This window comes from Eurytemora carolleeae, unplaced genomic scaffold (assembly GCF_000591075.1).
Source record: "Eurytemora carolleeae unplaced genomic scaffold, Eaff_2.0 scaffold910, whole genome shotgun sequence".
Taxonomy (NCBI): Eukaryota; Metazoa; Arthropoda; class Copepoda; order Calanoida; family Temoridae; genus Eurytemora; species Eurytemora carolleeae.
In genome coordinates this window covers 97,317-123,504 of record NW_019396803.1, presented here as the reverse complement: position 1 = coordinate 123,504, position 26,188 = coordinate 97,317, and the positions used below count along the sequence as shown (strand labels likewise).

Below are 26,188 nucleotides of genomic sequence, written 5' to 3'. Positions count from 1 at the left end.
GTGTTTGATATATCGATTTAACTTTTTAAAAAGCCTAATCGACAAAACTTGATATACAGCAGTTCCAAATGTCGTCTGATAAAAGAGATTCTTTTCGAAAACGGTGTTTCTGTGAATTTTGTTTTACTTATATCCATCATTATATTCTTAGATTTTTCTTATCATAATATTAACATACCCTGAATTGATTTTAAAAGTAGATATTTAGAGATTATTTTTAATTAAAAGAAAAATCTTCTTCATCCTCAGGCTATTAACAAATCTAACCCTACACTCTTCCTAGCGAGTTTTTGAGTTTCTATCAAAGCTTTATTTATATTTTTTAAAACTTTTTGACACACTTGATTAAGGAATAATACAGGAGGTTCCGTGCTAGTATACGATTAATACAATACGATACACAACCATTAATTCTAAGTTATTTTGTATTATTTTATGGTCATTAGGCTGGCTGAACACAATTTCTGGACTGAGTGCTGCGGCTAGGACAGGCTATGGGACCGAGCGCCGAGACTAGGACAGGCTAGGGGCCGAGCGCTGCGTCTAGGACAGTCTAGGGGTTTAGTTTATGACCTCGATTTAGATTTTTTTCACCTACATATAATATTTTTTTTGATTAATTTTGGGGTGAGGTTAGGTTAGTTGGACATTTTCTGGACCATGTGCTGTGGCTAGAATAGGATAGGGGACTGAGCTCTACGGCCGCATGCATCTTACTTTGCCTATGTGTTAAATATAAAATACATGTTCAATACTGTTAAGCAGGGGCCGGGTCCTTGAAACGTTCTCTATGACATTATCAAAAACTACGTCTAATAGCATGCATATCGCTTGTATTTCTGTAATTATTTATTCTATATTTTCAGAGTGGAATGCTTGCAAGGTTTGCAGGCTGGCAATGGAGTTAAGTAGCCGGCTGGAAAATGGGAAGCGGTTCAAGTATGACAATAAGGAAAATAAGGTAACACTATACAGTCAGATTCATAAAAGTGTGGAGTAGAAAGACAACTTGTATAAAATCTTATGTTTATTTGATGTTACTTAAAAGCAAATTCTTAACTAGCAGATTTTTCAAGTGTAATAAGTCGTTGTAAACTAAACTGGAACTGTTTATGGTCATAGGACTTCTAAAATGCTTAACTTTAGCAAAAGTTGTCTCCACTTCATATTCCAAAGTTTCATGGCTTTTCCTGTATTTTATTCTTCATTTATAATAAATGGCACATCCGATTCAAGGCGTTACTCTTAAAAGCTTTTTTAGATCAAGAATGGGTTTGCTTCCATCCTCTTCTATCTATATATGTTTTTTGCTTGTCTATTTGGGTGTCTGTCCGTTTGTATCCAATAATCGTCAAATTCAATGTTTGAAAATTTTGAAAATTTTGAAAATCCACAATTTTAATTATAAAATCGGCAAAATTTGTTGTGTTTTTTTTTGTATTCAAAGTGAACAAAGAGAACATGTTCACAATTAAAATAGGAGATTTTAAAATTTTTGGTTTTATTTTTTTCGCTTATTTTTATCCTAAAACTTGATGAACCATTCAGAAATGAGGAAATTTTTATAATTTTTGCTTTTAAACGTTCAGATTTGGGGTTTTAGAGAAAAAAAAGATTTTTTTGGAAATTTTGGTTGATATTTTACCCCTTGGATTCGGATCCAGAAAGCCAAAATCTTGCGGATCCAACGGATCCGGATCCTAAGCACTATTTAAAAGTATACTTTTTATTATTCTTGCAAAAAACGCCAATATTTTCCGTATATTTGTTCAAATAAAGGCTGAAAAAGCAACGTTGTGAATCGGGCATGTATGCAAGCCAACATTTTTTAAAAAATTAAATTATTGATTTCGTCAATATTAATCTTATTCTTGAGTGTTCAGATAAACGGAAAGGATTCAGAGATGGGAGGACATTGGGCTTTTTTAGGAAAAAAATTAATAATTAAATATTAAAAAAACTAGCTTGGGAACCCAGCTTTGCTTTGAAGTCAAGTTTTCTTAGTTAAAGTAAACCTCCGAGGTTTATATTTTCACCAAAGAATTATTTTTTATGTTTTTTTTTAGATACATTTGCCAATTTTTAATGTAAACAGATGACATTTTGCTTAGGCGAGAATATGGTGCTCAGACATCTGTTCCTTGTTTACAATATTTGTTTTTGTTTACTTATTTAAAATTAAATGTAATTTTAAGTTCTGTAATCAAACCTTTTTATTCCTTCTTCATTGGTAAGAAAAAAAGTTTTTCTTAATTTGTTTTAATATAAAGCAAGAACCCAATTTCACCCATTTTTTAATAAGCTATTTGATACTTTTTTGAAGTTTTGATTTAGAGATAAGAATATATAACTAAAAATGTGTCGATATTTTGGAGGATTTTTTCGCTGTAGTTAGTTTTACGCGCATTAGACAAAAATAATTAAAAGGTTGTATTATCTATAGTAAACGATCTAAATTATAATAATTATATGATCATCCTCCTCTCTATTGAATCAACAAAATCTCAAAAAGACCAAAAAACTGTTTCTTGTTAGAAACTGAAACATTTTTTTCTGAACTTTTTTCTTACCTGGAGTTCCTGGCAGGATTATTCAAGCAACTGCGTGTGTTTTCTTTCCTTCCTGAGAGGATTATTAATGATTGTATTAGAATATGAGGACTTTACCCACACTGGCCTAGGGTTAGAAACATATACGGATGGTGTTCAGCATCCCTTGGAGCTTAGGAAAATTCTTATTGGAGACCTTTCCCAGGTTACACTTCACACTACCAACTTTAAATTTTTTACAATTTCTTCAAATGCTATTCTTTCGATTCACTATGGCACCCTATAGGCCCTGAGAAACAAACAAAAATGATTTTCTGTTAAATATCTGAGTCTCTTCTATAGAACCCCCAACTGAAAATTTTAATCCCGCTACAGAAACAGGTTCATATCGGTTATATTTGCTCAGCTTATACAAATACTTAAAGGTTATCTTTGATATCTGGCATGAAACTTATTTAAATTGGGGTCTCTTGAAATTACGTTTAAAGTCCCTTTGCTATTAATAGACTCCACGCAAATATTCTCAATATGAGGAAATCGTCGAAATTTGGTGTTAATTCAATTTTCTTAATTTTTAGGAAATGTCAGTTTCATTTCGACTAAATCACGAGGAAAACTTTAAAGCACTGGTTCATCCTAATTGCGGAAGGAATGAAGAAAATTATAGATAAATATCAAACCTGATTTTTGCATTGCAAAAAAATAAGTTGTTGTCGACAGAACTAACCATTGTTTTTCAATATTCTTGTGCTGTAATAACCAAAAATGACATCTTTCTTACTTAAATTAAGTTGTTTTCGACAGAACTAACCATTTTTTTTTAATATTCTTGTGCTGTAATAACCAAAAATGACATCTTTCTTACTTAAATTAAGTTGTTTTCGACAGAACTAACCATTTTTTTTTAATATTCTTGTGCTGTAATAACCAAAAATGACATCTTTCTTACTTAAAATAAGTTGTTTTCGACAGAACTAACCATTATTTTTCAATATTCTTGTGCTGTAATAACCAAAAATGACATCTTTCTTACGTAAAATACCGAAGTTTTCTCCTTTGTTTTACAGTTGACTCCAAGAGCAGATATTTTGGTTGTAAATATTAATTACACAAATATTACCGTCATGTCTTTACAATAATTAAAAACTTAATGAAAATGTTACCAATTTTACCTAACTATTTTCTCCAACCTTTGACAAATTAGGCACGGAGTCGAGATATTTGATTCGTCTGGTCGAGTTGTTTCAAGCTTTGGTCATCAGCAAGCTAAACTCCATGAGGTAGTTTTTTTATTTTTTTTTTGCAAAATGTGACTAGGCAAAATATAGCTCAGCTACATTTTGCCTAGTCACAATATGCCTAGTCACATTTTGCCTAGGTAACAGTTTGCCTAGGTAACATTTTGCCTAGGTAACAGTTTGCCTAGGTAACATTTTGCCTAGGGTAACATTTTGCCTAGAGTAACAAAACAGCGAATTTTTCGCCTAGTCTATAATTTTTTCACAAAGAAATTTTCAACAATCCGATAATATTTTTTAAAAATCCGCAACGTTTTTTGCAAAAATTGCGCAATTTTTTTTGATAATTCAATTTTCTATAAACCAATCAGATCGAGAGACACATTGAAAATGGCTCCCATGATAACTGCAGGGCTTTAAAAAAAAGAACATGTTCACAATTTAAATAGAAGATAGGCGCGAATCGCCCTAAAAGCCTAGTAATAAAATAATCAGAGCAGCTTCTCAGATTTCATATTTATGATTATATCATATCTGTTCGGTACTATAGAAGTAAACCTATCTTGCAAGAATATCCACTAGTACACGGTTTAGGAGAAGAAATTTCAATATTGTTGGCTTCCTAGCATTTAAGAATGCTTATTTTTACACTGCAGGTGTAGAATTTTCATTCTTTAACGTCCGTGTAAGAATGGAAAAAGATTGTATATTCTTACATGCTCCGAGCATTAAAGAATGGAAACTATTACACTCATTTCATTATTTGAAGAATATTCATTCTTACACGCCGCTCCTTATATTGATCATTTCGACATAGATCTTGATATTAATTTAATTATTTTTTACTGACAACATGCTCACTTACCTTTTTCTTTTATACTTTTTTCTTTTAAAATAAAACATGCAAACTTACTTTTTTTTACTTTATTAAAACATTCAAACTTTCCTTTTCATGCTCACTTATTTTTCGTTTTTAGAAGTATTAAAATACCTCAATTCAGGAATTTCCATTTGAATATTAACCCTAGTCCTGACAGAAGAGTGGAAGGCGGGGGGGGGGGGGCCCAACCCCCTGTATAAAATTAACTTAACTCATAAAGAATGTTTCAGAGGACTTTCGAATTTTCTGAGCTTTCCAAAAAAATTAGATTATTTTCATCAAACTACCAAGTCTCAAAGCATACTGCCCCACTGCTTAGTTTATACTAACAATGTTTTAGTTTTTCCTTATTGCAAACCAAGTTTTGTAAGCTTTTGCAAATCTCTGCATATTTCAATTAACTGTTTTCTCACTTATAAACTTAATACTGAACAAGAAGAGTGTTTCCAAAGTTCCAAATTCAGTTGTAATATTTGGACAAATCAGACAGAATTAAGAGGTTAGTTCAAAAAACTAGTTATTGCAAAACCAGTGTCATAAACTTTTGGTGGGGTCTTAGCATTCAATAGCAATAAAAAACAAACCAGTAAATCTTGATTAATAAATAAAAGACACCTCATTTCATTTCTTGAACTGGTTTTTGGTAGATAACCCGCTTATCTCTCCTCTTTTTGGAAGATTTAGGATCTAATATCCAGCAAACGATTTCATCTGTAAATGATTTCACTATTTTGATCAGTAGATTAAGAAAACCCACTACTGTTCTCTACCTTCTTTCCATTTAAAAACTCATGGCACAATTAACATGTTAGATTTAAATGTAGCGTCCACTTGAAAAATCAAGCAAATGCATTATACACTGGTAAACAAACAAAACTAAGGAAACAATACATTATTTTCAAATGACGAATCGACTCTTACTTATAAAAAGGTTTTGAACATTTTAGCATTGTAACATTAGAAAAAAAAACAGTGATATTCAGAACAAGAGCATCAATGAATTAAATCTTATTTGCAACCCTTCATAATGTCAATTTTTTTTCTTCAAATGTGATTTTTTTAAATTTGATTTTTTCTTCAAAAATTGACGATTTTTTTTTCAAAATTCATATTTTTTAATAATTCGATTTAAAAAATTCTAATGTTAACGCCGGGCACTTTAGCTAGTTATTATTAAATCATTATCATCGGACCCACAAAAAAGGCGAACTAGAGATTTCTGACTGGATTCATGACACCGAATCATATTTTTAGAGTGGAATAATTAATCCATTTCTGGGCGGACTATGGGATACTGATGACCTTAGCCCCGAGTCCATGAAGGGTGGCGAGGAGGTGGATCCGCTCAGGACTATTTCAGCTTACAGGTGAATTAATCAGTTCCTTCTTTAATTACAGGAATCATATTCTAGAAGTATATTTTCTAGAAAATATATTTCTCCCTATTAAAAATCTTATTTTTTTCTCTGAAGATGTTTGCAAGGTGCGCCAAAAAAATTTGAATAGTTTTATTTACTGAAAAGGGGAAAATAAACGATTTTTAGGGGTAAATGAATATTTTTTTGGTAAAAATTATGTGTAGGTTGTAGAAACTTCTACATTTGATGTCCTTTTTTATTCTTATTTTATTCTCCACATAACATCAAACACCCATACCCCCGGGAGGTGTTTGTCATTTTTAAATTGTAAATGGAAACCCCTGTTCTGGAATTAATGAATAATTTCTTTAAGGCGACCTGGACGACCTCCCGGTCAGCAAGGAACCTATGATCCTGAATCTGGCACCATTCGGTTTATTTGCAGGTTAACTAACTAAATTAAATCTTTCCCCCGCTGTCCGTTGAGTTTTTTATTTATTGATTGCTTGTATCATCTAGTAGACAATCGATCATTGGATTGACTAAATGAGCGATTAGGTAATCGATTAGTTAAATAATGGTTAATTGATAAAATGATTGCTTGCTTCATTCATTGTACAATCGATGGATTGACTAATGAACGATTAGACACTCTTAGTTGATTGATGGTTAATCGATTATATAATTGATTAATTAATGAATTGAAAGATTATTTGATTGATCTATTGGTTAATTAGCTTATTTATTGATTGACTTTTTGATTGATGAACTAATTGATTAGTTAATTGATTAAATTATTTGATTAATTGATTGGTTTATTGATTGATTGGCTAATTGATTGATTAATTAATTGAATCGATTGAAAATTTGATCTATTGATTTGTTCAGGTTATTTTGCGGCGCTAGTTTAGCATCAGCCAAGGGAAGAAGGAAACATGAGAAAAAACATTGTCCAAATGTACCTAAGGTATTACAATTTAAATTTTTTTTATTTAAATATTTATTTCTTAAAAACAGTTTAGGCGTAACGTTCTATATGTTTCAATCATACAGGTGGCGTTATCTGTCTTACATAATCATCTTTTGTGAATTAAACATATTTAAGGTTTTCATATAACTATTGTTTAGATTTTAAACTAGATTAGTAAAAATATGCTTTTAAAGATTAAGAGTAGTTTATTAAATTATTTTTATTTAAACCAAGAAATATTTTGTGGACAGAAATGGGAAGATGAACTTAAGAGAATATTTGAACAGGAATAAAATTAAGAAATAATTAAAAAATTTAAAATATTGATACATTTGTATACAAACGGGATCCATCTAATGGGTGGGTTTCTGTGGCCTCTAAGAGGTGGCAGACGCGTCATAAGATCAATTGTTGGACATTTTGATATTAAAAAATCTTGAAAAAAAATGAGAATTAAAATTTGAATGATAACATCAAGGAATGTAAAACTAAGGAGGGGACGGGAAACATCAAAAGATGCAGAACTAAGAAGGGTGGGAGATAAAATCAAGAAATGTATAACCAAGAAGGGTGAGAGATAACATTAAGGAGATGTAGAACTAAGAAGGGTGGGAGATAAAATCAAGGAATGTATAACTAAGAAGGGTGAGAGATAACATTAAGGAGATGTAGAACTAAGAAGGGTGGGAGATACAATCAAGAAATGAGTAACTAAGAAGGGTGAGAGATAACATGAAGGAGATGTAGAACTAAGAAGAGTGGGAGATAACATGAAGGAGATGTAGAACTAAGAAGGCTGGGAGATAAAATCGAGAAATGTAAAACTAAGAAGGGTGAGAGATAACATCAAGGAGATGTAGAACTAAGGAGGGTGGGAGATAACATCAAGGGATGCAGAACTAACATTGTCATTTGTGTGGCAAAAATGTTTCTTGGCCCCGGTCGATCCATTGGAAACAAATAGACAAGTCAAGTGTTGGTTATAGAAGTTTAAATTCTAATAATAAACCTTTTTTATTCGTTGTGTTTAGGACCCATTCGGAGGATTTCCAATGTTTTACTCCCCCAACAAACTACTAGGTAACATTTTGTCTTTCTTAGATTATTGTAATGAGAGGGCGCGATATTCAAAGGGAAGTGAATTAAAGTTTAAAGGAAATTTGGTTTGAAGTTAAAAGGGAAGAAGCTTGAAGTTTAAAGGGAAGTGAATTGAAGTTTAAAGGAAATTGGCTTGATGTTAAAAGGAAGATGCTTGAAGTTAAAAGGGAAGAAGCTTGAAGTTAAAAGGAAGATGCTTGAAGTTTAAAGGAAAGTGGCTTGAAGTTTAAAGGAGTGGCTTGAAGTTAAAAGGAAGATGCTTGAAGTTTAAAGAAAGTGGCATGAAGTTAAAAGGAAGATGCTTGAAGTTTAAAGGAAGTGGCATGATGTTAAAAGGGAGATGCTTGAAGTTTAAAGGGAGTGGCTTGAAGTTTAAAGGGAGTGGCTTGAAGTTAAAAGGAGTGGCTTGAAGTTAAAAGGAGTGGCTTGAAGTTAAAAGGAGTGGCTTGAAGTTAAAAGGAAGATGCTTGAAGTTTAAAGGGAGTGGCTTGATGTTAAAAGGAGTGGCTTGAAGTTAAAAGGAGTGGCTTGAAGTTAAAAGGAGTGGCTTGATGTTAAAAGGAAGATGCTTGAAGTTTAAAGAAAGAGGCATGAAGTTAAAAAGAGAAGAGGCTGGAAGTTAAAAGGGAAGAAGCTTGAATTTTAAAGGAATGAGGCTTGAAGTTTAAAGGGAAGAGGCTTGAAGTTTAAAGGGAAGAAGCTTGAAGTTTAAAGGGAAGTGAACTGAAGTTTAAAGGGAAGTGGCTTGAAGTTTAAAGGGAAGAGGCTTGAAGTTTACAGAGAATTGGATTGAAGTTTAAAGGGAAGTGAATTGAAGTTTAAAGGGAAGAGGCTTGAAGTTTAAAGGGAAGAGGCTTGAAGTTTAAAGGGAAGTGAATTGAAGTTTAAAGGGAAGAGGCTTGAAGTTTAAAGGGAAGTGAATTGAAGTTTAAAGGGAAGAAGCTTGAAGTTTAAAGGGAAGAAGCTTTAAGTTTAAAGGGAAGTGAACTGAAGTTTACAGGGAATTGAATTGAAGTTTAAAGGGAAGTGAATTGAAGGTTAAAGGGAAGTGAATTGAAGTTTAAAGGGAAGAGGCTTGAAGTTTAAAGGGAAGAGGCTTGAAGTTTAAAGGGAAGAAGCTTGAAGTTTAAAGGGAAGTGAACTGAAGTAAGGGAAGAGGCTTGAAGTTTAAAGGGAAGGGAATTGAAGTTTAAAGGGAAGAGGCTTGAAGTTTAAAGGGAAGAGGCTTGAAGTTTAAAGGGAACAAGCTTAAAGTTTGAAGGCTAGAAGTTTAAAGGGAAGTGACTTGAAGTTATAAGAAAAGGGGCTTAAAGGGAGAAGTTTAAATGAATTTGCGCGAAGTATGAAGGGAAGCTGTGCCAAGTTCAAATGGACTTGAACTTTAAAGGAAAGGTGTACAAGTTTTTTTTTTCAAACTTTCCGTTAAAAGTTTATTACAGTTGACGTGGAACGTCGAACGGTAAGAAGAGTCTAATGTCGGCATAATTCATATATTTATAGATTGGCCGATTCACAATTTCACTACGGTACCCCTAAAAAAGTTCTCTGATCAAGAATGAATAAGCTATGCTGTTTTTGAAAATTGATAGTTTTTAATAGATTTTAAAGTTATTGCAGATATCTGTATGAAGAAACAATGTAGTTTATTGTCTGAAAGAATCATTTCAAGTTAAAAAACGACGATATCATGTACACAATATTGATCAGATAAATGTTTAAGAAACACTATTGTAAATGCCCCTCTTTGAATAGAGGGTCAGTTAAAATTACAAGGGCCAGCTAGGTTAACAATGAAAGTTTTCTATATGGACTGTTGAAATCTTTTTCAACAATGTTTCTTCACTGTTCAGGACATTCCTTGTTTGGAGCAAAAATTCCTGTTAAGAAGCAAGAATGGTTCGAATGCAGGTATTTTCCTGAAGATGTAAATTAAAATTTCAAAAGTTTATTTTCGTTGAATTTTTAAAGACTACTCGATTTATAATTTTCCAAAAAGCGTTGTTGGTTGTAATACAATGTAGTGCTAAGAATCCAATTAATTTATATGTGGATCTGCCCTTAAACATGGACTTACTGATATTTTGAGCCAAATAGAATGCTCAAATTAATCTATTTGTTTTTTATTTGCTTTTTTTATGCTAAAGCTTTCAAAGATAAGGAAATTTGTAATTATGTCTTGTTTTTAAAAAAGTTCAGATTTGGTGTTATGAGAACAACATTTTTTTTTAGTTTTTGATTCATATTTTGCCCCTTGGATTCGCTTATTTTTATGGATCTGGATCCAGGATGCCAACATATTGCACTGATTCAATGACAAGTCAAATAAAAAATTCTAGTATTTGTCGTAAAATAAATGAAAATTCGAATTCTAGGATTTGTGGTAAAATTCTGAAAACCTACGAGGGAAGACGACTCCATGAAAAGACTCAACATCTTCCAAAAAAGGGAAACTTGGATATAGCATTTTTAAAATTTTTATCCTCCGCCATCCTTTATAATCAACTTCTTCTCAAAACCCACTCACAAATATCCTGTATTTAACCCTATATCCCTGGATATACTGTATTTAACCCTATATCCCTGGATATCCTGTATCTAACCCTATATCCCTGGATATCCTGTATCTAACCCTATATCCCTGGATATCCTTTATTTAACCCTATATCCCTGATATCCTGTATTTAACCCTATATCCCTGGATATACTGTATTTAACCCTATATCCCTGGATATCCTGTATCTAACCCTATATCCCTGGATATCCTTTATTTAACCCTATATCCCTGGATATCCTGTATTTGACCCTATATCCCTGGATATACTGTATTTAACCCTATATCCCTGGATATACTGTATTTAACCCTATATCCCTGGATTTCCTGTATTTAACCCTATATCCCTGAATATCCTGTATTTTACCATATATCCCTGAATATCCTGTATTTAACCATATATCCCTGGATATCCTGTATTTAATCCTATATCCCTGGATATATTGTATTTAACCCTATATCCCTGGATATACTGTATTTAACCCTATATCCCTGGATATCCTGTATTTAACCCTGTATCCCTGAATATCCTGTATTTTACCATATATCCCTGGATATCCTGTATTTAATCCTATATCCCTGGAAATACTGTATTTAACCCTATATCCCTGGATATCCTGTATTTAACCCTATATCCCTGGATATACTGTATTTAACCCTATATCCCTGGATTTCCTGTATCTAACCCTATATCCCTGAATATCCTGTATTTAACCATATATCCCTGGATATCCTGTATTTAATCATATATCCCTGGATATACTGTATTTAACCCTATATCCCTGGATTTCCTGTATTTAACCCTATATCCCTGGATTTCCTGTATTTAACCCTATATCCCTGGATATCCTGTATTTATCCCTGTATCCTTGGATATCCTGTATTTTGCCCTATATCCCTGAATATCCTGTGTTCAACCCTTTATCTCTGGATATCCTGTATTTAACCCTATATCCCTGGATATCCTGTATTTAACCCTATATCCCTGGATATCCTGTATTTTGCCCTATATCCCTGAATATCCTGTGTTCCAACCCTTTATCTCTGGATATCCTGTATTTAACCCTATATCCCTGGATATCCTGTATTTAACCCTATATCCCTGAATATCCTGTATTTAACCCTATATCCCTGGACATCTTTGTTTAACCCTATATCCCTGGATATTCTGTATTTAACCCTATAACTCTGGATATCCTGTATTCAGCCCTATATCCCTGGATATCCTGTATTTAACCCTTTATCCCTGGATATCCTGTATCTAACCCTATATCCCTGGATATCCTTATTCAACCCTATATCCCTGAATATCCTGTATTTAACCCTATATCCCTGGATATACTGTATTTAACCCTATATCCCTGGATATCCTGTATCTAACCCTATATCCCTTGATATCCTGTATCTAACCCTATATCCCTGGAATACTAGATCCCTCCGTTTGAGAATAATAATATAGAAGGAAAGGGAAAAGAGAAAACTCAGGTGACCGTCATATCATTTTATGTTTTATCTATAGTTTTCTTTTATTTAGTTATCACCTTGATCTATTTATTTTACCACAACAAATATTTTATTTTCTTGAGTACCATTTTTATCTGGATTATTTATTAACACCAAATTTTTAAGTTATTCTTATAGTTAGATCAGACACAAACACAGATACAGGCACAGATATATATACAGATACACAGATATATATACAAATACACAGATAAATATACAGATACACAGATGTATATATACAGATACACAGATACATATACAGATACACAGATACATATACAGATACACAGATATATATATACAGATACACAGATATATATACAGATACACAGATACATATACAAATACACAGATATATATACAGATACACAGATAAATATACAGATACTCAGATATATATACAGATACATGTACAGATACACAGATATATATACAGATACACAGATACATATACAGATACATAGATACATATACAGATACACAGATATATATACAGATACACAGATAAATATACAGATACACAGATATATATACAGATACACAGTTACATATACAGATACACAGATACATATACAGATACACAGATATATATATACAGATACACAGATACATATATAGATACACAGATACATATACAGATACACAGATACATACACAGACATATAAATAGATATACCCAGTTAGCAAGATTTGCATATACAGACACGGATCTTTATGTTTGAATGAAATATTTTAGGCTCTTGACTCTATCCCTACCAAACAACTCGGACAGGAGAAGTTCAAAGAACTGATAAAAGTCGAGGATGATGATGATGATGACGATGACGACGATGACGATGATGATGACGAAGAAGAAGAGGAGGAAAGAGAGCATGGTAAAGAAGAAGGAGTAGTAGAGCAAGTAGGAGGAGTAGGAGATGTGTGAAACTATTTTGTCACGAAAAAAGTTAAAACGAACTTTTTTCCATTTTTGAGCTTGCTTTGGACAAAACCAAATATTGTCGGAAAACCGTAAATACCAAATTTTGGGTCTCGGGAAATATTTATATGTTATTAAACGCAGTTTATTTAGATTGACCATCGTGCTGGCCCCTCTCCCTCCCCCCTCCCTTTCCAGTGTGGATTCCCCCCCTTTTCGGCGAGAACGCCCCTTCTCCTCTGCCCACCCCCCCCTTCATTTTGTGCGTACCTTTCAATCTACGCATTACACACAAAATTTGAATAATTGTGAATGTTCTCATTTAGTTCCTAGCACTCAATGGAATCCATCATTTTGTTCATTTTCAAGAAAACAAAATTTACACTTAGGTTAACAATTTAGTTATTTAAAGTTACCAATATTTAGTCATTATACCTGTGTTAAATTCATGTTTAATTATATATATCTATATGTATACACTAAAGAGCATCTTAATTAAAGTAAATTTACATACATTTTTCAATGATTTTAGTCCTTGAGAAGTTTACAGTTATTGCTGGTAAACCCAAATTCATTTTATGAAACGAAAATTTTTGCTATATTCGAATTGAATGTCTATTTTTGAGCAGGGTTACAGCAAAATTCAATGATAATTTTTTCAAGAATTTTTTAAAAAGAAAGTAGACGTTGGAATTTTTGTCAATGGGAGGGACCTAAATTTAGCGCCAACCACCTTTTGGAGTCGTAAAATTCCCACACACGACCCTGCTTCCATGTTAGTCAGTAAACTAGTTGTCTAATTGTATATTTGAATGTCTGTATTGTTTTCATATCTGTATATTTTTACAAAGGTGTCTGGTGATTCGATACCTTACATTAATGATTGTGGTGTTTTCAGATTTAGTAAACATGTTGAAAAACTTGAGAAACCTGGCCAAACCTGCTCTCCAGGTAAATAATATAGAAAATATTCTTAGAATAATGAGACAGATGTTGTTTATGTTCCTTGATAAGGAAAGGAAATGGCCTCGTCATTATTAAACAATGTCCAATATATATGTTTAATAAGGGGTGTATATTTTTAAGACGGAGGGTAAATTAATTGATTTTTGAACGATTTGGTGGGGGGAACATGAAAAATCGGATATTATAAAGGGCAAGTTTTTTATTTTTTTATTTTTTCCCTTAAAAACCAATTAATTTCCCTAAATTCAGCGAAAAAAAACCTTAAAAAATGCATACACAATTTCTAGGGAAAGAAATGACTTTTTCGAAAAAATATACATCCCTGTGTTTAACCCTGCGGTTTTAAAAATTCGATTGTTAATGTTTATTTTTCTTTGATGGATATTAAAATGGATAATAATAGTTGTCAACAATAACAAGCGTTTCTCGAGATGAAAATTGTGACCACCCTGTCATCCTTGATCAGACAAAAGTTTCAAGGCACCGATGTAAATCGCTCATGCCACGCTACAAATAGAGGGTCTACTGCAATTATGGTTGATGTCATATTTTTTGACTTTTTTGTTACATTTTCTGCAACTTCAGGTTCGCCTCTGCAGTGGTGGTGAAGGTGGGATGAAGGGTATTCCAGGATCCGGCGCAGGACTCGGGGGCGGAGGAGGCGGATCCATCAGGTTAGTCACGGGAGGGGGGGTTAAGTATATTCCTGGATTCGATGAAGGACTCAGAGAGGAAGGAGGTGAATCCATCAGGTTTGTCACGGGATGCGGAGGAGGTGGATCCATCAGGTTAGTCATGGAAAAGGGGTTAAGTGTATACCTGGATCTGGTGCAGGACTCGGTGGCGGATCAATCAGGTTAGTCATGGGAAAGGGGTTAAGCGTATACCTGCATCTGGCGAAGGACTCGGGGGCGGATCCACCAGGTTAGTCATGGGAAAGGGGTTTTGTGTATTCCTGGGAGACGGGGGCGGATCCATCAGTTTAGTGGGTGGAGATTGTGACAATAACTTGATTCGTTTGTCTAGAACTTTGAAGGGGTTTGGACTTTTCTAATACGCAATTACTGTTAACTTGTGAAGATTACAATATATGTAAAAGTTTGCTCTTTGAAACTATGCCACATTTTTATTCTACATATGGGAATATAAGATAAATACTNCCCCTGTTGAAATAATTATGCCTGAGAATTCAGAAGTTGTGGATTTTTGCGCATAGCAGAATTTTTTTTATGGTTTTATCCGCTAAAATGGGGAATTTGAAGTATCCAAAAGAAAAGTTTCCTGCTTTGGTTGATTCTGAGAAGACTTGAAATACATTTTGATCGTGCATTTCTTTTTTGTTGTGCGTCCTATTTTACTCCCTATAAATCAGGTCTGCTGGAGGTAGTTTTGGCAAGATGGAGGCAGCCCGCGAGGATCAATTCTTCTATAATAAACAGAAAGAAGAAATGAAGAAAATAAAGTAAGCTACTATCTATCTATTCTTCGAAAGTTACCATTTAAAGGGATTGTATTTTTTTTTCTGTAGTTTCTCGATCATATTTTTGCTTGTGATAGTAGACATTTTTCAAATTATTTCTAGAAAGAGCGTGACCATCAAAATCGATAAAAAAAGAAGAAAAATTGTTAAAAATCACAAGAAAATAAACAAACAAAAAAGATTTTTGAAAATAAAAATTTCGGCTGTCAAATGGACATAAGGGAAACGAACTCAGATTATGAGATGGAAAAAAGATAATTTGCGAATATTCACTTTAAAAAAAAAATGTTTTAAGACAATTATTATTCCTTGAGATTGTTTCTGTCACAAAGAATAAAAACAAACTGTTTAGATGTATGTGTATTGTGTATACAGTGGTGGTGGGGGTCCATCTAATTAATGAAATCGGGGGGAGGGGGAGGGGGGGACGGCTTGTTAAAAATCTCATTCACTCTTCAGTTCATTATTTAATTTGTTGAATTTGTATTTCCTTGTTTCAAAGCTTTAAACTTTTCTTTTTAGTGAGGAAGCAGAGAAAGCTAGACTGCTGGAGGAGAAGGAAAAGAAGAATAAAGAAAAATAAAAAGTAAGTTTTGTTGGGATAAAATCAGTGCTTAGGATCCAATTAAATTTAAGACTTACTGAATTTTTTAGCAAAAAATAATTTTCAAATTTTTTGTTTTATTTTTTTTTGCTTATTTTTATTATAAAACTTGATGAACCTTTAATAAATGGGAAATTTTACCCCTTGGATCCGGATCCGTGGATCCGCTTATTTTTGCGGATCCGGATCCAGGAAGCCAAAATCTTGCGGATCCAACGGATCCGGATCCGGATCCTAAACACTGGATAAAATATAGTCTGAAGGAAGATATACTAGAAACATCATATCTTTGTTTACATATAAAAATACTGCAATGTTTGGGAGGAATGTAAACAAACTGCTGAATTTTGCTGATAATATCCCTCCCAGACTAGCTGGTGATACTGGTGTTCTTCCTCGGGATGCAGTTCGACGATCATGAAACCGGCAAATTCGAACCGCAGAATTTACATCCGAATCCATTTGGCTAGGGATTTTGATTCGAGAGGATCCGGCTCAATGAAATTTCTAAATTCTTATGCAAAACAAAGTTAACGTTTTTTCTGACAATTTTCCTTTTAAATCGCAACTTCATTCTTCCCAATTCCGCAATATATGAATCCTTAAAAATAATTCTTTACCATATGGGGGGGGGTATTAATTTTCTGAAGATAGCATATTTAATTTAAATCTAATATTCACCCCATGAAATCTGGATTATTATAGGTCGTCAATAAATGTCTCAATCTTTGTTTGAATAAAACTCTGATTTGATTTTTAAGTATAAAAGTTCTGATTTTAGAATTATGAAAATCAAAACGAAATTAGATCTTTCTGTTTATTTATAGATAGATAAACGGTTAAATATACTGCTGACTGCTGACAAGGCTAAACGCAATGATTGGAAATATTTTTAAGAATATTTGGACTTCAACTTTTAATATTTTGAAAAGGCAATTTGTTTTATTTTTTGCGTCACAATTATTTACTTTGAACATATTCTTAAAAAAGTGAGAGAGGAAAACTACGGAAAATTTTTTTAAGCTCCTCGTTTTTTTAGAGGAGACAGTAAGAATTTTCTGTTTATAAATAACAAATTTTAAAAATAGCATTGGGTTGGGGGGACCATTATTTTTAAACACAGCTGATCTGTGACCTAAACGTGTTTTATGAAAACATTTTTATTGAGTTCCTATCAAGGAATATCAAATTAAAATTGCACTTTGCACTCTCAAGTGTGCAGGGGTAAATATTATTTATATTTTGAAGAAATTTAATTGGGAATGGGATTTGTATGAATTTCGATGGTTTGAATGAAAAAAAAAGAAGAAATTAGTTATTAAGTTGCGTTTTGTTTAATTAATACTACCCCATAAATCATTAATATTCCCAAATGTAGGGATGATTAAAACAATCCAGATTTATTGGTAAAAGATGATTTTTAGAGATAAGGAGGGTGATTTTTAACACTATATTCTTGAACGCATATTTATTTTCCGAAAATTCAAAATTGTAAAAATTAAAAAATTCATCCCTGTTTTTTTATATTTGACCTGTAGTTTGATAAGCTTAGTATCCTAGAACTCTCTAGCATAGTAGACACATTTTTACATATCAGCAAATTTTGCTAATTTGTGACTTACTGTGCCCCATTCTGCTCCTCTATCTTGTACTTTTTATACAATTTTATTTTATCTAAGAATTTTTTTTTAATATTTGATTTTAATTTTTAGATTCCAGAGTTTTGAGAGGGTCAATCTCGCCTCCACTCCTTGGTTGGCCCCCTCTCTACATTCTACATTCTGAAATTCTATAGTGATTTGTCAGCATTTTTTGTTTGATCGATATTTCTAAACAAATATTCTGAATGATTTTTATATACCTATATTTGTACAAACCACCCTGATCTCTCTTTACATTTGTCAGATAAAATATTTTGTCAGGTTTGCCCTAAAAATCCTAAAAATTTTGGCTGTGAATAAATGAGAATTTAATTTATCTTTTTAATTTATCCACCGGCAGATCAGCTGGTTTGCTTTTGAGAAAGTATCGCTGAGTTTTATTATATAATGCGATATTTTTATATATTTTGTATTTTCAGATAAAAATGCCGCCTGTTGAAGCCGAGCTTGTTCCTCAAACTGATAAATATAGGTAAAGTATAAAGTGTGGACTGCCATCAAACTTTTACGTACTTTATCACGCATAGTCACTATATGGTAACATTATTGTATTTCCTAATGTTATAATTGCGGCCTCCTAGCAAAGGTTCTCTTAAAACTCATTCTTTCTCCTGATGGCTTGATATCAAAGAGAATAGAGTGGAATTCATCGTGCTGAATATTTTAGCACGATGAAAATAACTGTTTATAACACTATTATTTTGGGTCGCAGTGCTATATCATTTTTGAACAGAACATTTCTCTTTACCGAGACTACCGACTTTATACTAGAAATTCAAGGCGCTTCGCGCCCTTCTTTCTAGGATTTTAGGGCGCTTCGCGCTAATCTTCTATTTAAATTGTGAACATGTTCTATTTGTTAACATTTAAAAACAAAGAAGAAAATTTTTTTTGCGGATTTAAAAAAAAAATACGCGAATTTTTAAGAATTTAATTTTTTTTGCAAAATTAAAAACCTTTAAAACACATTTTTTTAAATTTTTATCATTCATAAACCTTCCCTGTGGTCACGGGATGTCCCTCAAAAAATTTGGGCCCGATCGATTCAGCCGTTTTGACGTTTATTGGATACAAACAGACAAGCCAAATTTATATATAGATTTAGAATATAGATTCACAATCGCTTTTATTTTATCACAATGTTTTCAAAATGTCTATTTCTCGTAGATTATAACTCGGGACATATATATTATTGTTTTAACTATTAACAGTCAACCTACAAAGTATCATAACCTGTAGGTTATAATAATTTATTGTTTAATTTAAAGACTTTAACCTTCTCGAGAACCAGAAAATTTCTGTCCAGATATTAATGAAAAAACTGTCTTTTGAAGTCACATTTTTAACTTCCCCCCCCTCCGGGGAGGGGGGCTGTAATTCTGGAAAATATACCCCAGGATCAAAAGTCCCATCCAGTTTTCTAATATTGATTTCGACATCAAGACGATTTTTAAAAATCATAAAAGTTTGAATTGAGAGTTTTTATATTTGTAATATTTATGAAATTTAATATTTTTAGTCCTATTCTGCATGGTATCCGAGCTGTATTGTTGGGTCCTCCTGGAGCTGGAAAAGGAACACAATCTCCAAGATTAAAGGTAATCAGGAGAAAAGGAGGGGAATAAAATAACCTTTCTAAATGTTTCAAAGTTAAGGAAAAAATGGAAATGATCACAATGTTTTATGGTTTTGATACACGTTCCTCTAGATTAGTTTTCCCCGTACATTTAAAATGTGCAACGTAAGAAAACGTTTCTTAAAAAGCTTTGGGAGGGGGGGGGGTGTATTTGTACGCAGTCCCTGGAAAAAATTGGAATATATAATAGACCATAGCATTTCATCATTCCATTCATTTAAGAACTACCCATGCCTGGACAGTGGTAAGATTTGTCAATTTTTTGACTTCGGGTAAACATTTGCCCCCCCCCCCAGAAAAATATACACCCCTGCATCATTTTTCAAGGATTTTTCCCGTTTCATCCGTTTACTTTCGTTGATTTGGTTTCAAGAATTTTTGTCTCGTCTTTATTTTGATAACAATAAAAATATTTTTTGCCAGGAGCATTATTGTGTGTGTCATCTTGCAACAGGAGATCTTTTGAGAGCTGAAATATCTTCAGGTAAAATAAAAACAAAAAGACCGTTGGGCTCAAGGTAATAGCTTAAGGAAAGTTAATTGCTTTTGTGTATTATTTGCGAACATATTTAAGCCAGTTCTCTCTGGGCGGTGTTTTTATATAAGAACAGATGCATCAGTGTTCGTTTAGTATGCGAGGAGGATAAAAGCATTAAATTTTGAATATTTTGATAAGTCACATAGGACCAGAATCCCTACATTCGTGCTTCCAGGGAGCACGCATGTAGGGATTCACTTTTAGGAACCAGGCATATAGGGGCCTTCACTTCTGGAGGGCTACACACACACACAGGGGTGCTCTTCCAGGAACCACGTACATAGGGGATTACTTCCAGGAACCACGTACTTATGGGATTACTTCCAGGAACCACGTACATAGGGGATTACTTCCAGGAACCATGTACATAGGGGATTACTTCCAGGAACCACGTACATAGGGGATTACTTCCAGGAACCACGTACATAGGGGATTACTTCCAGGAACCACGTACACAGGGGATTACTTCCAGAAACCACGTACATAGGGGATTACTTCCTGGAACCACGTGCATAGGTGATTACATCCAGGAACCACGTACATAGGGGATTACTTCCAGGAACCACGTACACAGGGGATTACTTACAGGAACCACGTACATAGGGGATTACTTCCAGGAACCACGTACATAGGGGATTACTTTCAGGAACCACGTACAAAGGGGATTACTTCCAGGAACCACGTACACAGGGGATTACTTCCAGGAACCACGTACACAGGGGATTACTTCCAGGAACCACGTACATAAGGGATTACTTCCAGAAACCACGTACATGGGGGATTACTTCCAGGAACCACGTACACAGGGGATTACTTCCAGGAACCACGTACATAGGGGATTACTTTCAGGAACTGCACATTTTAAGGGTTTACATTCATTCAATGAGGCATCTTGACTTTCTGCAATATCTTTTGTGTGCGGTGCACCTTGCACAATAACATTATCGGTATTAGGATTTAAATACTGTAAATCAGGAATTTCCGCTGTGCATAGTGCAATCTGCAATCTGCATATCTACGAAGTTAGGCACTATTCTAACCTCTTTGGTCAAATGAGGTTCAGATTTGGTTCAACCATTTCCAAAATATTATCAGCAAAGAGACTAACTTAGTTCTACTTCTAGGCAGTGAGCTTGGTCAAGAAATTAAAGAAGTTATTGATCAAGGGAAACTGGTAAATACACATTATACATTATACAATATATACATTAAACAAATAATGAGATGATTAACATTATCTTAAATTAAACGCAGAGCGTTAACCTAATTTGTCTAAGAAAAATGTAAACTCGCACAGTAATACAAAAATAATCATTTTTTAAATTTCATCATGGATTTTTTTCCCTGTAAATTTTAACAAAAAAACAGTCGTAGATGGTATACACACTTAAACAATATATATTATAATGTAGTAATAATTCTGTTCGTTTGTACGTTCCATTTTAACTCATGAACCCCTTGATGTCCGAAGGGGTGATTTGCGAAGATTGAATAAAAAATTCGATGTTAACCGACAGTTTTCCGACTTTTTGATGCCAAAAATATCATCTATGTTACAATTCTGTGATAAAACCTTAAAGTTTAAAGGCAAACTTACCAAGATGTTGGGGGAGAATAGGAAGGGAAGAGTGAGGACAAAACTTTATAAAAAAAATTGTGTCTAGGTAAGCGATGAGCTGGTTTTGCGAATGGTTTCTGATAACTTGGATAAACCTGAATGTAAGAACGGTTTCCTGCTTGACGGGTTCCCCAGAACTATTGGACAGGTCAGAAATATGATTTATTAAAGGGACTGTAGACATAATTTAAAGTGAACCTCAATGCCCGACTCACAGCGGTACCATTCAAATCTTTGAGCAAAATGATGAAGATATCAATGTTTTTCTGAAAAGTTGATTACATCTAACAGTGAGTTTCCTAAAAAAACGTCAATTTCCGAGACTGAAAAAGACGATACTTTCTCATAAGATAATAAAGACTAATTTTTCATAACTTCCTGTTTTCATATCCATGTAAATATACGAAATATTTGTACCAGGCGGAGAAGCTAGATGTAATGCTGGAGAAGCGCCAGCAGCCTTTGGATGCCGTGGTGGAGTTCGCCATTGATGATAATCTTCTTGTTTCGAGGATTTGTGGAAGATGGTTTCATCTTGCCAGTGGCAGGTATCAATCAATCAATCAATCAACCAATCAATCAACCAATAATTGGTTTTGTACGCCGTACAGCATGTGTCAAAATGAAAATGGGAATCGAGTGATGACTGCGAGATCGTGTTTCTAAAAAATTATAATTGTAAGACCTAACTTCTAAATTGTTACGTTTGCTTCAGTTTCTTTTATGTTGGAACAAAATTTTTTTAAAGAATTTTTCTAGGTCTTATCATGAAGAATTTCACCCTCCCCGTGTTCCTGGCAAAGACGACATTACAGGTAGTTTTTATAATCTAGGATTAAGTTTCGGAACAGAAAATAGTAATATGAAAAGAAATATCTTACTATTACACCTCATCCATCACCCTTTCCACAATATATTTACTTGCTTTCGTAATACAGCCCGATTTTCCACAAATAACTCTTAGGCTAATATTGTTCTCTATGATGTCAGTTATCTCAAGAATTTTTTTTTATACCATTGATAAGTGGTCGTGCAAGGCCCGTGCAGATAGCAAAAAATCTACATAGCTCAAAAAAATTATTTCTTGGATTTTTTTTTAATTTCAAAACTTGACTGAGCACACTGCTGAAAATGGACCATCAGGTTTCAAGTCAAAACACCTAAACTTTTTCTTTGGATTATGTATATATGCACTGCAGGCTACTGAGTTATATTCTCAATTTTCAGAAAATGCCACCTTGGGAATTTTGAGCAAATCAATTTTTAAGAAATTGTAGAAATCAAGTGCATTCACAGGTCTTAAATTAAACAAAAATTTCATTTCAAGACTTTTTTCTGCTTCTTTAGGGTTTTTTGACGATATTTTTTTAACATTATATGACATGGTCTCCAAATTTTTTTATTTTTCTTTAACAAAACCCCTAACTCAACTGCCTGACTGTCAAAATGTGGCCCGAAAAAGGTTTTTTGATGTAATTTTTATTAATTTCACTTGAAAAATTCTTCTTTAGTAATTGGGCAATTATACAGTTCACTTAAGGCTTTGATATTTTTTGCTGAACCATGTCTTATGACTGTTAAGGAAAAATTTAAGGACCCTGCCTTCAACGGTTCTAAAATTATCGCAAAAAAAACACAGAATAATCTTGATTAATCTTTGAACCTACAGTTACGATTGAGTTTAGACTTAAAAATACACTTAATTCTATAATTTCTTTCAAATGGAATTAATTAAAACTCCCTAGGTGGCATTTTCTGAAAATTTAGATTATAACTCAGAATCCTGCATATTAATATATTCCGAAAAAAGAATTAGGTGTTTTGACTTTAAACCTAATGTTTAATTTTCAGCAGTGTGTGAGTTAGACCAAAAAAGCACGTCAAAAATGCGAATTTTAAAGAAAAATACATTTTTCGGTGGTTTTTTTTAACCTAACGCAGTAAGTTTTTGAAATTTTTTAAAATTTTCAATGGATTTAATCTTTTCAGACAATTACGAAGAAAATGATATATGCAATAATTTTTTTTAGCTATGTAGACTTTCATGCGATCTGCACGGGCCTTGCACGACCGTCGACCACTTCCCTTAATGGCTAAAAAAAAATATCCTGTGAAAACTGACACCATAGAGAACAATATTAGCCTGAGAGATATTTGTGAGACAACATTTCTATATTTTGTTGTAAAATGGGGCACCCTACTCCTACTTTATATACATTGATGACTCATACAATTATTAGCCTGAGAGATATTTGTGAGACAATATTTCTATATTTTGTTGTAAAATAGGACACCCTACTTTATATACATTGATGACTCATACAATATTAGCCTGAGAGATATTTGTGAGACAATATTTCTATATTTTGTTGTAAAATAGGACACCCTACTTTATATACATTGATGACTCATACAATTATTTTTCAAAAATTGTTTCTATGAAGGAAAGCTTAGCTAAATATGATATCTCTTGTTCCGAAATAGTGTTCTCCCTCTTCTCCCAATTCACCCAAAAAAAATCCCAATTTTTTAGAAAGACACGAAGGGAATTTAAATATGTCAATTACAAAAAAAAACAGATTTTTGAACCTAATGTATTTGTATTTTTAGGAGAAACTTTGGTGAAAAGATCTGACGATAATCCAGAAACTTTAAAGAAACGGTTACAGCAGTATCATGCTTTAACTAGTCCTCTAGTCGACTACTATAGGTAAACTACCCCTCGCCTGCTTTAACTAGTCCTCTAGTCGACTACTATAGGTAAACTACCCCCTCCACCGTCTGCTTTAACTAGTTTTCTAGTTGACAGTTATAGGTAAACTACCCCCCCCCCTCCACCTTCTGCTTTAACTAGTTTTCTAGTTGACAGTTATAGGTAAACTACCCCCCCCCCCTCCACCCTCTGCTTTAACTAGTTTTCTAGTTGACAGTTATAGGTAAACTACCCCCCCCCCCTCCACCGTCTGCTTTAACTAGTTTTCTAGTTGACAGTTATAGGTAAACTACCCCCCCCCCCTCCACCCTCTGCTTTAACTAGTTTTATAGTTGACAGTTATAGGTAAACTACCTTTAAGTCAAATAAGTCAGTCGAAGAAATGAATTCAATATGTTTCGAATATCAATCATTAAATAAATAAGAATCAATCACTTCAATTAAGAAATTTTTAGACAACGAAATTTGCATACGCGGGTTGATGCGTCCCAGCCTGCTAACAGTGTTTTTGCAGAGATTAAAGCTATCTTTGATCAAGCTAAAGGTGAGAATTGACTGGAATAAGAATGTGAGAAAAAAAATGATCTGAAAATAGTATGTGAAATAAAAAAGAAATAGTCAAAATTTTAATCGATTGGTGCACCCTGAATTTTTTTTAATGCTACTTTTCAACGACCTTGCAAATTTTTCCCTAAAAGTAAAAACATCTTCATTGGATATATTTCGAGTGTGACAATATAAGATAAAACATAGAGAATATTATTTTCCTTTAAACAAATCTTTTTTTACTTCTCCAAGGGAGTTTTAATGATATTTATTTCAATTACATATAAATTTAAAAGTGATTTTTTCAACTCCTTTGTATCCGAATGTGGGGGGGGGAGGGAATTGGCTTAATACTTTTAAGAATATCAAGATCAAGCGTTCAAGATATTTCATGATATTTCACACTGAAGAACCAACATCTATATATATATATTTGCGTTAATATGCAATACGCATATTTTTTATTAGAAACAAAATCCCTGAAGACATTTCAAGCGTTCAAGATTTTTCATGATATTTCACACTGAAGAACCAACATCTATATATGTTTGCGTTAATATGCAATACGCATATTTTTTATTAGAAACAAAATCCCTGAAGACATTTCAAGCGTTCAAGATTTTTTATGATATTTCACACTGAAGAACCAACATCTATATATGTTTGCGTTAATACGCAATACGCATATTTTTTATTTGAAACAAAATCCCTGAAGACATTTCTAATCGAGACTGCAATGATTTATATTTTTTAACAAAATTATTTTTTTCAGAATTCAGTTTGAATCTTGGTTCGAAGCTGTGATATTAGGAGATTGTTTCGGAGCTTAGTCGACAAGTAGTCATACGCCATAAATACTGTTCCGGTTTAAATACCTCTCTTAGGTGTTCTCTTTGCTTGCCAGTTTTTTGAAAATTTTTATTATTATATTGCACAAAATTCACAAAGCCTCATTTAAAGTAACTTGTTTTAGCTTATTTTCATCAGAATATTTTTATACAGTGCATTTTTCTCAAAACGTAATCGTAATCTCAATAGACAGTTTGCATTTTTAGGTTGCCAGCTAACTGCGTTGATTAAATGTTTTTTTTTTGCTGGGCATTACTCAGTAAAATTGGTTGGGAAACGTAAGTAAAAAGACGGCTTGGATTTAATATTTTTGTAAAGGCATAACCAGAATTCTCAATTCAGTTCTCTACAAATATTGTTATGTATTTCTTATCATTATTTGTTAAGTAACATCTTAAAGCAAATTAGCTTACATGCCACTAGGGGCAAAATATGAAACAGTTTTTTATGTATATTATTTAAGCACTGTAACTGTTAAATGGTTCAATAAACTAAAAAGTATCATTAA

At 33.1% G+C, this 26,188-nt stretch overlaps 3 protein-coding genes across 4 annotated transcripts; all 3 read left to right on the top strand.

Annotated features, from left to right (window-relative positions):
• Nucleotides 1-847: 847 nt before the first annotated feature.
• LOC111708837 (uncharacterized) lies at nt 848-13,968 on the top strand. Its single transcript, XM_023482338.1, has 13 exons — nt 848-961; nt 1,884-1,929; nt 2,651-2,754; nt 3,128-3,198; nt 3,754-3,829; nt 5,922-6,034; nt 6,399-6,470; nt 6,914-6,992; nt 8,027-8,075; nt 9,944-10,001; nt 10,466-10,538; nt 12,076-12,129; nt 12,887-13,968. Exons 1-13 carry the CDS (start codon nt 899-901, stop codon nt 13,073-13,075), a joined length of 1,047 nt encoding a protein of 348 aa, XP_023338106.1. The 5' UTR covers nt 848-898; the 3' UTR covers nt 13,076-13,968.
• Nucleotides 13,931-18,200, top strand: LOC111708839 (ATPase inhibitor mai-2, mitochondrial). Its single transcript, XM_023482341.1, has 5 exons — nt 13,931-14,020; nt 14,621-14,709; nt 15,408-15,497; nt 16,038-16,101; nt 17,832-18,200. The coding sequence occupies exons 1-4, from the start codon at nt 13,949-13,951 to the stop codon at nt 16,096-16,098; spliced, it is 312 nt and encodes a 103-aa protein (XP_023338109.1). The 5' UTR covers nt 13,931-13,948; the 3' UTR covers nt 16,099-16,101; nt 17,832-18,200.
• Nucleotides 18,169-26,188, top strand: LOC111708838 (adenylate kinase). Of its 2 annotated transcripts, XM_023482339.1 has the most exons (10): nt 18,169-18,252; nt 19,300-19,378; nt 19,840-19,900; nt 21,079-21,128; nt 21,619-21,720; nt 21,993-22,120; nt 22,332-22,387; nt 24,183-24,282; nt 24,741-24,829; nt 25,604-26,188. In XM_023482339.1, the coding sequence occupies exons 1-10, from the start codon at nt 18,206-18,208 to the stop codon at nt 25,633-25,635; spliced, it is 744 nt and encodes a 247-aa protein (XP_023338107.1). In that variant the 5' UTR covers nt 18,169-18,205; the 3' UTR covers nt 25,636-26,188. The 2 variants fall into 2 exon arrangements, with proteins under 2 accessions (XP_023338107.1, XP_023338108.1); XM_023482340.1 differs by lacking the exon at nt 25,604-26,188 and having other exon boundaries at nt 24,183-24,332; nt 24,741-24,824.

What these genes read in the sequence shown, in the direction of transcription:
- LOC111708837 (XM_023482338.1), top strand. Translation starts at nt 899, where the DNA reads ATGGAGTTAAGTAGCCGGCTGGAAAATGGGAAGCGGTTCAAGTATGAC. An exon ending in GTTCATCCTAATTGCGGAAG is followed by an intron (nt 3,199 to 3,753) that starts GAATGAAGAAAA and finishes TTGACAAATTAG; the next exon opens with GCACGGAGTCGAGATATTTG. An exon ending in CTCAACATCTTCCAAAAAAG is followed by an intron (nt 10,539 to 12,075) that starts GGAAACTTGGAT and finishes CTGGAATACTAG; the next exon opens with ATCCCTCCGTTTGAGAATAA.
- LOC111708839 (XM_023482341.1), top strand. Translation starts at nt 13,949, where the DNA reads ATGATTGTGGTGTTTTCAGATTTAGTAAACATGTTGAAAAACTTGAGA. An exon ending in GGAGGAGGCGGATCCATCAG is followed by an intron (nt 14,710 to 15,407) that starts GTTAGTCACGGG and finishes CCTATAAATCAG; the next exon opens with GTCTGCTGGAGGTAGTTTTG. An exon ending in GAAGAAATGAAGAAAATAAA is followed by an intron (nt 15,498 to 16,037) that starts GTAAGCTACTAT and finishes TTTTCTTTTTAG; the next exon opens with TGAGGAAGCAGAGAAAGCTA.
- LOC111708838 (XM_023482339.1), top strand. Translation starts at nt 18,206, where the DNA reads ATGCCGCCTGTTGAAGCCGAGCTTGTTCCTCAAACTGATAAATATAG. An exon ending in GAGAGCTGAAATATCTTCAG is followed by an intron (nt 19,901 to 21,078) that starts GTAAAATAAAAA and finishes TTCTACTTCTAG; the next exon opens with GCAGTGAGCTTGGTCAAGAA. An exon ending in TTATTGATCAAGGGAAACTG is followed by an intron (nt 21,129 to 21,618) that starts GTAAATACACAT and finishes AATTGTGTCTAG; the next exon opens with GTAAGCGATGAGCTGGTTTT.